At 30.2% G+C, this 13,035-nt stretch overlaps 1 protein-coding gene across 14 annotated transcripts in view; it reads right to left on the bottom strand.

Annotated features, from left to right (window-relative positions):
- Nucleotides 1–13,035, bottom strand: part of bru3 (CUGBP Elav-like family member bruno 3) — a 1,071,991-nt gene that overhangs the window by 142,326 nt on the left and 916,630 nt on the right. For all 14 annotated transcript variants that reach the window (XM_085960090.1, XM_085960105.1, XM_085960128.1 and 11 more), the window contains one exon: nucleotides 2,833–2,912. In XM_085960090.1, the coding sequence (XP_085816216.1) occupies nucleotides 2,833–2,912 (80 nt within the window). The remainder of the gene's footprint in view (nucleotides 1–2,832; nucleotides 2,913–13,035) is intronic.

Genomic DNA, 13,035 nt, shown 5'->3' with positions numbered 1-13,035 from the left:
ATTATTGGCGGCTTAAATCGTTTCTTTTTACAAAGTGTAATAATTTATAGTAATGGAATTGATATAGATTTTACTTTATAAAGAAGTTGTATTATTTGAAGAGGGCGTATAAAATTAATAAAGGGCTTATGAATTAAAAATAGGTACCAGCTTATAAATATTTGGCGTAGCTATATTATGTTGTATTTAACGTCAATTAAAATATGTATTGTTTTCAAAATTTAATACACATAATATATAGGAAAGACAACAACTTTAACTTAATAAAAATCCAAGAAAAAATATTGAAGCTTGTGGGATTTGAACTTGTCTTTCGATAACCAAGTGAGGACTCATTATCCAAGTAAGTTTTGTTCAAATATTTTATAGTTAATATAATATATATATATACCTATATACATATTAAATTATTTTATTGGGTTTTTAAATAATGTGTTACACTTTAATAAATTAAATTTTGTGTACTACTTACACTAGATTTTATCCCAGAAGTATGATTTTTTTATTACACACGTAAACATAGTTTCTAAGTTTATATGTTTAAAATCGTTAAATATGGGATATATATAAAAGACTGTGTTTACTATGTGTAATAAAAATAACATATTTCTTGGATAAAATGTAGAATAGATTGTACATAAAATTGAATTCATTAAAATGTATTACATCATGTACAAATCCTGTTACATTTAAAAGTTATGGTTGACTGAAACCGAATGATTAAATATTATATTTGTAATTAATTAAAGTAGTAAAATACAGTTTTTACAAATTATAGTCTTATTATAAATAATTTATATTATATATTAATATTTATAAATTATTTATACACTTTTAAAACTCAAAAAAGGTCCGCCGCAATAAAACGATTCTTCGTTTTTCAATGATTAAATTTAGATATATGGATTTACAAAAATAGTGTTGGTTATTATTATACATAAAATTTATTTTAATATCAAAATTATCCACGTATAAAATTGTGAAATAATATAAGTTATTAAAATGTCAAATTAAATGGTGTTTATATATATTTGTTTATAGTATTGATTTTGTTAATTGGTAAAATCATGTTTCAAAAAGATTTTCTTCTCTTATTTTAATAATGGTAAGTAAATGAAGTAAACATGTGGACTAATTTAGAACTAAGAATTAGGTAAGCATATATTTTTATTTTTATTATAATTCGTGTAATGGTTGAAAGGCCAATTTAGAGGCCTAGGAAGCGAATGAGGTAGAAATATAAAGAACTGTACGCCAATTATGTAGAACGATTATGTGAAGAAATCATTGAAACCTCTAGTATTTATACACGATAATAAAACAGACAGACATAATAAAATAGAATCAACTGATTCCTGCAATCAAAATCTTGATCCTAGAAGAAATTAATTATTTGATTTTTTGTAATATTTCCTTGTTTTCGATGAAATCCAAATTGACTGGTTGTTATATTTCAATTTGATGAAATAGTTAAATTAAACTTTAATGCTTGAGATTTTTTTATGTCAAAATAAATCCTGATATTCTGTGATTTAAAGATCCTTAAAATAAACTTTTAATCAAATTATAATTAATTTATTCCGTAAAAAATGCCTTAATGCATTTCAATGGTACCGTATTTTTTATTCATATTTTTGACACACGATCAGGGGCAGAGATGGGAGATGCTGCAATAAAATTAATGTGATATTTTTGGACGATGACAAACGTTTACAGTGTAAAAAATAAACAAGTTCGGGTCGCGTATAACTAATGGACGTGAATAGGCTCGCTGCGAAATTTTTCTGGCGGCCCGCCAAACTCTGAAAGGGCATAATGATGATGATAGAAAATTAACTTTTCCCCACAGACCCCGGTGCGTGGGACTCTTCCCTCTCTGTATCTATCTCCTTCTCTCTCCCGCCAATTTATTTTACGATGATAATAATAATTTTATTTTTCCGTCGCTCAAACCGGCACCGACGAGAAATTTGAAAATAAATAAACACGGTTGCTTTTTTCTCTCCCCGTCCTCTAATTTTGCGTTGTATTATTTTACTGCTAATTTTGTTTTCGTTGTCCCAGTTTTTTAACGATAAAACTAGACTGTTGTATTTTTTTACCATTTTTTTGTCAATTTAATTTGCTAAGGTAAGGCATAATTATTGGAATCGATATTTTTTATTGTTTGCCAAACAACAATATACGATTTAAGTCAACATGACGTTTGGTAGACTTTTTATTTATGTATAATTGTAGTGAGTATGAACGAAAACATTCCTATTTCTTTTAAACATTACTATCTAATAACTAGTGTATTTACTTTATTGTGTTATTCAAGTGAATGTATAATCGAGACCCTATCAGAAGAAAAAAAATATGTCTCAGAAATCTCAGAAGTTGGTTTGACAATCCACCCATATTCAAAATGGCAGCGAATAAGATAATTCTAAATGTTATCATTGAAAATTTTTATCTTTCGTCATCTTCAGGCACTATGCGCACTGAAAACTAGTACAGCTAGTTATCGCTGATCAAATAAATTAAAACAACGAAAGAAGCATTACATATAACGACGCTAAGAGGCTAAACCAGGGTCGCAAAAAACGACTCAAATAGAATAGTAAAAATATTAACTCAATCAAATACTTTTGGTCGACAGTATTGTTTTTTGATAAAATTATTAATAATGTTGATTTACAATAAATTAATAAGATTGAATTAATAGATTTTGGAGAGCCTCTACTAAGATCACTTACTTTAAATTACTTTAATAAACAATTTTATTGTTGTTTTGGTATACATAGTAAAATATATATTTTGGAGATATTAATTAATAGTATGCAAGCTTACCGGCATAGTCTGACTCCCGTGGAGAGTATTGATTGCTGCCTGGGCTTCTTGATGAGAACTGAATTTTACAAATGCACAGCCTGAAAAGAAGAGAAAAAATATAAATTAATAAATGTTTTATTTACAGGTAAAAATCCAAGCAAAACGAATATATGCTTTGGTCACATCTTAGTAATTTGTTTCAATTGTATGAAATTTCGAAGAATGCTATCTGTTTTATTGATTATTATTAACTAGTGTTTACGTGATTATCCTTTGTTAGGTATGGATTTTAATACTACCTTACTACCCTAATTAATTCTTACAATTTTTAGTTAGTAATATTAATAGTTTTTTAGGTACAAATAATTTCGGTCTTGATAATGGGTATATAGCCAGAAATAAGCATCAGAAACTCCGAGCTGTAGAATTATTACATAGCATTTAATTCATTGTTTTTTTCTTTTTCGGTGTCAAATATTTTATGTATGAATGTATGAATATTATATTAATTCAATTAACGTAATTTGAAGAAAAATATTATAAATATATGAGAAATTATGTATTTCTATTAATTTTATATTAATAATAAAATACAGGTAACCGTTGATTGCCGAGGGTACATTTTGGATACGGTCGCGATAAGTAAAATTTCGTAATCAACGCGGGATTTGAAAAATAGACAAATACGAAAACAAACCTTTTTAAGACTAAACTAAACAAAGTTAATAACAAAATACATGTTATACATAAAATAAACTTATTAAATAAATAAATATTGTTTAGTGTTTAAAAAAATCTAGGTAAGTAGGTATATAAATAGTTTTAAAATATATTAACCTACTAATCCTACTTAAACATATTGTATAAAATATGTCAATAACTTTCAAATAATCATACCCACGTGATTCAATTATTTATTGTGATGATTTCTGGCACTTGACATAATATTATGTCAAAATAATTGCAGAACCAAAATATATTACTAAAAATTGATCGCGATATAACAAATTTGCACTCGAAGGGGTCAAAATTAACGAGAATTATCTGTACAGTGTACTATATAATTATCTAAAAATAGTTTATTAAAAATAATTATTAAACTATATTAAAATGGGATACAACCAAGAAAATGTTTAATTAAATTATATGCCTTTGATTTATTATTGAAGGTGTATTTTATGATAATATGTTAAATAAGTAAATGTACCTATACTTCTTAACATTTAGAAATAATCTAAGTTAACAAAAAATAAAGAAAATGAGCATTATCTAAAGAAATATTTCAAGATGAAAGCAGAAAATTTCGCAAGCTATGCAAGAAAAGCATTCATATTAAACGCATTCGTATGGCTGACAAATTAAAATACATTATGCTGTAATAGCATTCGAGAATAATATAATATCTGCAATTTGCATATTCGTTCTCAAATGAAAATAGACCCTATCTATGTACCTAGAAAATGTATGTATATTTAAGACGCTGGGCCATGCTAATTGAATAGAACTCACAAAGCTGTATAATGCCGACATATAACATTTTGCTCTGAGCATATTGGGCATAGATTATTACTTTGAAATGTCAAAGCGACCAGTTGAGAAAACGATGCTAGGATGGTTTTACCTTGCTTTATAATATACTTACTGTATATTATGTTAACTTTACAAGTTGACTTTGGATAAGATATTAATATTTGTATTTAAAATGTTTTGCTTTTCTTAAAAATATTTTATACACCTCGAGCTGGTGTCCAGATTCTAATACTTGGGTGCCACGGTTGCCGATGATGGTGGTATTTCTAGTGAGCTTGGAATCCGCATGGGTGTGGCGGGCTCTGCGTTCAACCAACTTGGAGTCGCATGGAGGTCAAGGCTGTATTCTGTGAGGACCAAATGTCGTTTGTTTAACGCGTGTGTGCTACCTGTGCTCCTGTATGGCTGTGAGACATGGCATCTTACTAAGCTTCAAGAGTCTAAGTTTTGAGCTTTGAGAATCGATGTCTCCGCCAAATCTTAGGGGTACATTGGTACGACCGCGTTACAAACACCCGAGTTCGTGAGCAGACACAACAGCCTTCGGTGATTGAAGTTATCACGAAAAGACGATTTACGTGGCTGGGACATGTATTCCGGATGCCGCCAAAGAGTGCGGCACTTCGTACTCTTGTGGCACAGCCTCAAGGGTTCCGTCGCCGTGACCGGCCCTCCCTCACCCTGCAGCAATGCTACAAAAGCGACCTACGTGCTGCAGGTCTGACATGGCGGGAGGCGCAGGAGTTGGCGATGGACCGAGGGAAGTGGCGCCAACTTGTGCTTGCCCTATGCCCCAATGTTGGGACGAGACAGGGTGAAAGAAGAAGAATAAACTTAGGAATAATTATTATTGTCTAGCTATATAATTATAATAAATGATAAAAAAATACAGAAATGAAAGAGTGATAAAGCATTATTTCAGTGTAAATATGATGTAATTAGACCTACAGAATAATGCTCCTCTTATTACGGAACACAAATTTTATTATGGCAGTGAATTTTCCAACGTAATCCGCTCACCAATTATTTACTTATCGTAAAACAATGAAACCGCGCATATTTGTAGAAAGCATCACGCAAACAAAAGGCACATTTTCATTGTGCATTTCACTGCAAAATAAATATCCCCGTGAAAACGGAGCAAAGTTGGAAAGTACATAATGTTTATTCTGAGGAAGCAGCGCCTTGCAGCGGGAAATCCTTCAATTAGACGATGAGATTGTGTTTCCGCCGGATGTTCCTGCAACTACTCGAGTCAGTAAAACCACTTAGTTTTCCGACGGAGCGCTCTTCGGCGCGTATTTTTTTTGCTCGTGTTGCACTTGCGTATGTAATCGCCACGCGGTCGAGTTAGTTGCTTGCCAAAAGTTGAATCGTCGGCTTTGGTAATGGCGAAAAGTCGACGGAGGGTGGCTTTTAATAGAGATGTCAAAAGCTCGCGTTTAATTTTTAAACAGAGCGAAAATAGAGTGAGCTTTTTAAAAAGCCGTTTTTAGTTAATTATTATAAGTTGGGGCTTCATGGTGAAATATATTTTACCAGTAAGTTCAACGCAGAAGTATAAGTTAAACTTATGTTTGTAATAAAGAAAACAAAATGTTACATAACTACAAATTTAGAAAGAGGCGGGAATATTTTCTGGTAGATAAAGTGTTGAATATTTATTAAAATAAAACAATCTATGAGTATTATACTGGAAAAAAGAGTATTTAAAGGAATTTGAATTTATATTACAATTATTGATTTAAAGCATTTTTTCTTCATTATGACTACAATGCGATGTGGATTTTGGTAATGTTATGAAGAAGTTTCTTAATAGATTATTTTTAAGAGAAATGTATGGTGGTCTATAATGTCCAATAATGATGTCATAATCATTATATATTCCCCCATGCTCTGGTTTTAATGTAAAAAAATCTCTTGGAAAATTTAATAAATAAATATTTCTGAATGTAAAATTTATACAATATATTCCTATTTGATGTCAATTTATGAAGGTACCTATCTGAGTACATTATCCACGTGATTATAACGTGACTTTTTTATATCAACGCTAATGACCGAATACTCTGATAATATCAACAGGTAGATTAATTAAAACACAAAAAGCATGCAAGTTCATTACGAGAGTTATTTTAACGTTATAAATTAGCGCTTTATTGCAAGTAACATGTTCGGACCAAGGCTTAAAAAACCATTAAATTTGCTAAGTATCAAATGCAGTTATAAAAATTTCAACAAAGGAAAATACGTGGGAAAGCCACAAAAGATAAGCTTATTAACTGGGTGATGAAAATACATTACGTGCGTAGTTATATGTGTAGAAAAGTAAATAATTTACCCAAGAGCAGATAGATGTAAGCGCTTTTTTTTTTTTACTAATAAACGTATATTCTACTAGCGACAGATTCAAGTCCCGTTAAAAAAAAAATTAATAAAAATAGAAATTGCTTAATGCATATTTCTATAATAATATTATGTTATACTTTTAGAATGCATTGGAAAAAACTGTACATTTAAAATTCAAATTCAAATTATTTATTTTTACATAATATAATGAATTTGATAAATTATTAACTCAAAGCTCTCACGATATGACATAAAAATAAGTGTTAACGCTATGTAATGAATTAAAAATAATACAAATAAAAGTACACGGAAGCACACCGTATGAAATAAGTAGACACTATCTTAAAAACTTATATAACAACGCCCATCTAGTTATTGCCCTCCTAATTGGTATCACCAATGGCAGGTTAATTCTGCACCTTGGGAGAACAAACAACGGATGCTCCCAATTTATAAGATAATTATGAGAGATACACAAGTCAATACTACCAAAAATCGCAAAGTTTTCATTTATGCCGCGTACAAATTGAAAAAATACGTTGCTAAATAAAGATCTCTTCTAAACTTCCAAATAACCGTTTGAAAATAATATTTTTTTAAACAAATGTACCAACGAAAATTGTTGTCTGGTTTTGATTAATAAATATCATAAAATTATTTTCTCTACATAGGTACCTAGATATTAAAATAAATTTAAAAAAATCTTAGACATATCTGGTTAATTATAAGCATCACATATTATAGGACATATACCGGAAAACTTGAGAAAAATGCTGATAAAAGATTCACTTAGAAATTTTGCTAATCACCGTCTTGAAGTGAAAATTGAAAATGATAAAGAAGATAATATAGAATATATATATAACTGGGAAACACATCCGGTTAAAGTATACGCAGGTACCGAATATAATAATATTTAAACATTTGTTATTGTATAATGAAAATAATAAGGGACCTGTTGAATGATAAAATAAATTATTATTTCATAAAACACTCACTAAGATAAACTATTTTTTTATTAACGAAAATTCTCCCTACACATTACTGTTTTGTTTTTCATTCTCACAAAACAAAAAAATAGACTTCACACGCCTCTCGCAGTGAGTTAATAGGCTGCAAAACAGAAAGCAGACGTACAATCCTGAACTCTGCTCCAGCGGTACACTTAAGAGATGAACGAATTTATTTCGCCAAATCTCTGACCACGTTTTTATTTCACACTTCGAGTACCATTCAACGCTTATACCCACTCATCCATATAGTACATATTCCGAAGCCTGAATGATCACAAAATATGTATTGAAAAATATCAATGTCTGTGTAAGTGGGCGAAAGCAATTTTAATAGTTACTAAGCCAAACTGATCACCTGTACTCATTGAAAAAAATACGATTTTAGTACCCTTTTGGTGACATTAAAAATATCTATTAAAACTTTAGATAATCGATCTTTGGAATACTAGGTATCCATGTAATTTTGTTTTACACATTTAGTTGTATTAATGTATTTAATTTGGGCTTCCTATATGAAAATAATTTTTAAAAGTGGGTCAACTCCAATTTTTTTTATTGTTGATGCTAGAGAATTATTGCGAGTGCTTACGTAACATATTCAGAATTCCCTAAATTCAACATCTAATCATTTAAAAACCTACTAAATATGGGTCTTATTTTCGATAATCGACAAATCAATGCAGGATTATTTTCAAATAGCGTCAAATCCATTTTAACTAATCACGTCATCACAAAAGTAGACGTTTATTATATTGCAGTAATCAGAGAGGCGACTGAAAATAGATGTTTTAGGAAGGAAGAATAAAAATATTACATTTCCCATAGCTTTCTCAAAAAGTGGATTTAATCATTTTTTAAAATGGATAAAATAATATGTAATTTATCACATTGTATACCTAAGATTATTTCATAAAACATTTGTTCAACTATTACAATCAAAATAAACTAATTAATCGATTTTTTATTTTTTATTTTGCGTATGAATTTAAAATACTATGAGAATGCATTCAATATACTCACCTTTAAAAATTTATAGGGATAATATAATCTTTAAATGCATGATACAAAATTCTGCAATGGGGACTAAAGTTAATAAAAGCACTATAGCTTGATAAAATTTTGGCCGAATAGAATAATGACACACATGTTTTTTTGCAGCAATAATTATAATTCGCTTGATCAATTTATATATTTTTTCGAGTCTTAGTAGTATTATAATATAAGTAAATAATATTATAGTAGTTCCCCTTTCACGGGAACTTCTATGCACTCTCCAAGCCACACACAAACCCTCCACTCGTCTCGCATGTTGAGTGCGCCTATTGGAGGGACAAAACAAAACACAGCCCAAAGCGGCGCGACGGTCCGCAATTGCGTTTGACATATTTACCCACCATACATTAAACGATTATTCAAAAATGCAATGGTGTTTTTAGTGACCCGACGCGCTGACTGATTTTAGGCCCCCTACGATAAAAATAACCATTTTACGTCCACGAAAACTACTATGATAGGTGTAAGTCTATAATAATATTCTGCTGTCTTTTAGTAACACCTGATTTGCCTACTTTCACAGGACGTCACTGATTATAACATTGTCAAATAAAGATAGTTGAGCGTTTGTTCTGTAACTATCTGATCTAAATCGATTTTATTAAAAAAAAAAATTGGTACAATTTTATAACCAACTTATTTTAACTGTTTCGAAGCTTCCTTTTAAAGTTTATAATAAATAGCTTGCGTTGTTTGCGTTAAAGAAAATTACCACTGCAAAAAAGGTAAGATTATTTGTTTTTTATAGTAATAATATTCACAAACACATTGGTTGTATTTTTGATGTATGGATACTTCTCATTCTGCTAATATATTTACACGAGAGTAGAGTTAATGAGTTACCTATTTGGATATCGTGAACATCTGGTTGAAACTGAGACGACCGATGAAGCCTCTTGTGTGCAAACGAATAGACTTCGAGAGGTTCTGAGACCGTAGGATTCAAACAAACTTCTAAACTGTTGTACAGGAAAGTTAAGATCGGACACACGAGCGGCAAGCTTCATCCATTCAACCTCATTAAGGTGGCTTCGTAACACATATAGAGTGCCATTAGATGGTATATTCGTATAGTGTTTTGGACTAGAAGTAATGGAAAGTCATAGTTGTTTGATATGAAAAATAGAAAGTGAACGACAATTAAACCAGGATGAAAGCCTTAAAGGACAAAGAAATAGTACATAAATGAATAAATGACTCTCGGACCTCCATATCTCAGGAATGTTAAGCGCTGATATCCAAAATGCAGCAGGTGGTCACAAAACAATACGAAATATCTCTTTAATATTGTTAAAGGTTAGAGCAAAGCGATAGAGTCTGATGCAGAATGCGTCAAGATGATTTATAAAGATTATTTCTGCATTCTTAGAATCATTTTAAAGTATTGAATTCCTGGCTATCTCAGATACTTTGATATACTTGCGGAAGCCTTACTTTTGGATATCATTGAGCGAGCAATATTTATGAGCAACCGTCGATGAAAGCCGGGATTACATCGACTATGATAATAATATTATAGACGGACGCCAGAGGCAAATCATCTAGATCACGTATTATAAATAGTCATATTCTTGGATAAAACGAGTACCTACTTCACCTGATCACGAATATGCAAGAAGGCGGATTGTATGAAGTGGTCATGGTTTATAGAAAATTGACCGCTGTGTATATTATAGGCGAAGTTATTGTAGGTATCACATTGGCCAAACGAATGCTTCCATGATAACAAGAATTGAAATAGGCATTTAGATGAATTCAAAAAAATTCGCTTCAATACTACACGCGCCATCTAAATAAAATAAATAATCAAACGAATTATTAGAAATGATAATTTTAAATAACATCGGAAAGATAGCTATTAAAAATACTAAAAATCAAATGACTGCTTTACCGATACCTTCCATAATATTTGGTATTATTCAGACTTGAATAAGCAATAATAATTTAATTATAAATAAAATATAATGCCCACACAGTTATGTTAACTAGAGAGAAAATATAAAACTGGATTCCAAGTAAAAATTGGCGCTGGTTTATTTTTTAAAGAAAAATATAGGTAGTAGGTATTTATTCAGTGAATCAGTTTCATTTAATTCAGTGATTTCACTGACTACATAATAATATAATGATTAATAAAGGTTTTTTTCTTCAGTACCTACTTAACTATGGATTGTTATATATTATTATAATATAACATGCGTATAATAATAATAAAAAATCTACTAACTATACCTAATATAAAAGTAGGGGTATAATAATATATTTAAGCATACACCATTATTTATTGTTTATATTATTTACAGACTTGGATAGTTGTTTTTCCTGAGTGTTTACAGGACTATTTATGTAAGTGTAAATCGCTATTCCTGTGTTGTATGTAAAACATTATTATTTACTACACTTGAGGCTCACGAGAGATTTCTGTTAACCCGCTGGGATAAGTCTTTGGAGTACTTGGCTGGATTTGACACGGTTTATTTGATGGCTTTGATATTCAAAATGTGTTGCAAATTTACGCAGAAAGTCTATTCTTGTATTCTGATTAACCCATTTTCATAGGCACCTTTTGAAGAGGGACGTAAAAATAGAAATCTATCGATTTAATGTTATTTTGGTGCCCGTAATATTCAGAATGTACGAATCTAAATGGAAATACGTATTTTAAAAATAAATATTATAACAAAGTTAACTTTCTCCGTCCTAAACATTCTCCTTAGCACTCTCTCGCCGACCACATAGTCATGCTAATATATTCGATTTAGAAGTTTATTTTTATCCTTCATAATAGCGCCAAGTAAGGAAAAGTGTTGTGCTACTAGAAACATCTAGCGATAAAATACAAAACATAATATGTTAATATAATATAAGTACTTATTCTAATGAATTCAAGCTCTGTACTATTCCATTTAAGTCGTTTTTTGCGACCCGGGTTTCGCCTTTCGGCATCTTCAGGCGTCATGTACACTCACCACTGACAATGAACACTCTTAACTCTACCTTATATAGTAAATCAATACAATAAAGTAGGTAAAAACCTCATTACCTACCTATCTAGTCGTTTTTTACTGACACTTCAACTATTCATAATTTGTTTATTGTATTTTTTGTGATAGTAGTAGTATATGTAGATAATAAAATTTTTACCTACTTTATTGTATTGATTTACTATATAAGGTACAGTTAAGAGTGTTCGTTGTCAGTGTGTGTTTACCTTAGGTGAGTGTACACGACGCCTGAAGATGCCGAAAGGTGAAACCCGGGTCGCAAAAAACGACTTAAATGAAATAGTACAGAGCTTGAATCCATTAGAATTTAAATTCAAATTCCATCAAGTACCTTCGGTCGATAGTATTAATATTATAAGTACTTATATTGTACATTTATAACAGTTTTTTAAAATTTATTGTACCTACCTATGTGTATCTTTAAATCTAAAAAAATATTATTGTTTTTAGATGTAAGTACATTATTTACAAAAAACACGTTTGGTGAATTTTATTGACTTCCATACTTCTTATTTTGTCGTTAGATATCTCTAGTATAATATATTAAAACTGGGTTTTAAAGTAAGTTGGTAATATTTTATTTATTTTTATTTATATTTTATTATAGGCAGACGCGATTTTTTTTGACGCATGTGAGGCAATCTATTCGTCAGAAGATTTAAAAAGGGCCTTGAGACTATTCAAACCGGTCACACGAAATCCCAGAATCTTAAAAATTATGTGTATTTCTCACAAATTAGATATAAAATATTACACGAAGCATAACATCGCTCCAACTAACATTAACTGGATATATTACATAACCATTCAAATAAATATAAGTACTTGTACACAAAAAATAACTACTATCATTATATCGGGGTCTTAAAATCAGCCTCCAAGTCTCAAAACCTGTTACTGCTAAGAGGGATGATGTGAAATGAAAGTTTTAGCATATTAGGGTGGTATAATGTAGTCTATATTATAATATAACTACAATATATAGCACATGAATTGTTGAAATCAAGCATTTAAACTAAATATTGCCTGAAAAACATTTCCTAATATATAACTGAGTTGAAATAATTTAATTTCAAGTTGAGTTGTCAAAGTATCTACCAATGAAGTAATTCTCTTAAATTTAATATATTCTCATACAAACTTTGATACAGCGAACATATCAAGTTATGCCACAATGACACAGCGTTGAAGGAGAGATTAGATCGTGTGAAAATTTACCAGAACACCAGGTGCAGGGGTGGCAAATCACATTCTATTGAAAATCAACGTAT

The sequence above is a fragment of the Rhyacophila brunnea genome, unplaced genomic scaffold, assembly GCF_057557595.1.
Source record: "Rhyacophila brunnea isolate RB1 unplaced genomic scaffold, BYU_Rbru_1.0 scaffold_11, whole genome shotgun sequence".
In the NCBI taxonomy this organism is placed as follows: Eukaryota; Metazoa; Arthropoda; class Insecta; order Trichoptera; family Rhyacophilidae; genus Rhyacophila; species Rhyacophila brunnea.
The sequence above is the reverse complement of the archived record's forward strand: the minus strand, read 5'-3'. Positions and strand labels throughout refer to the sequence as shown.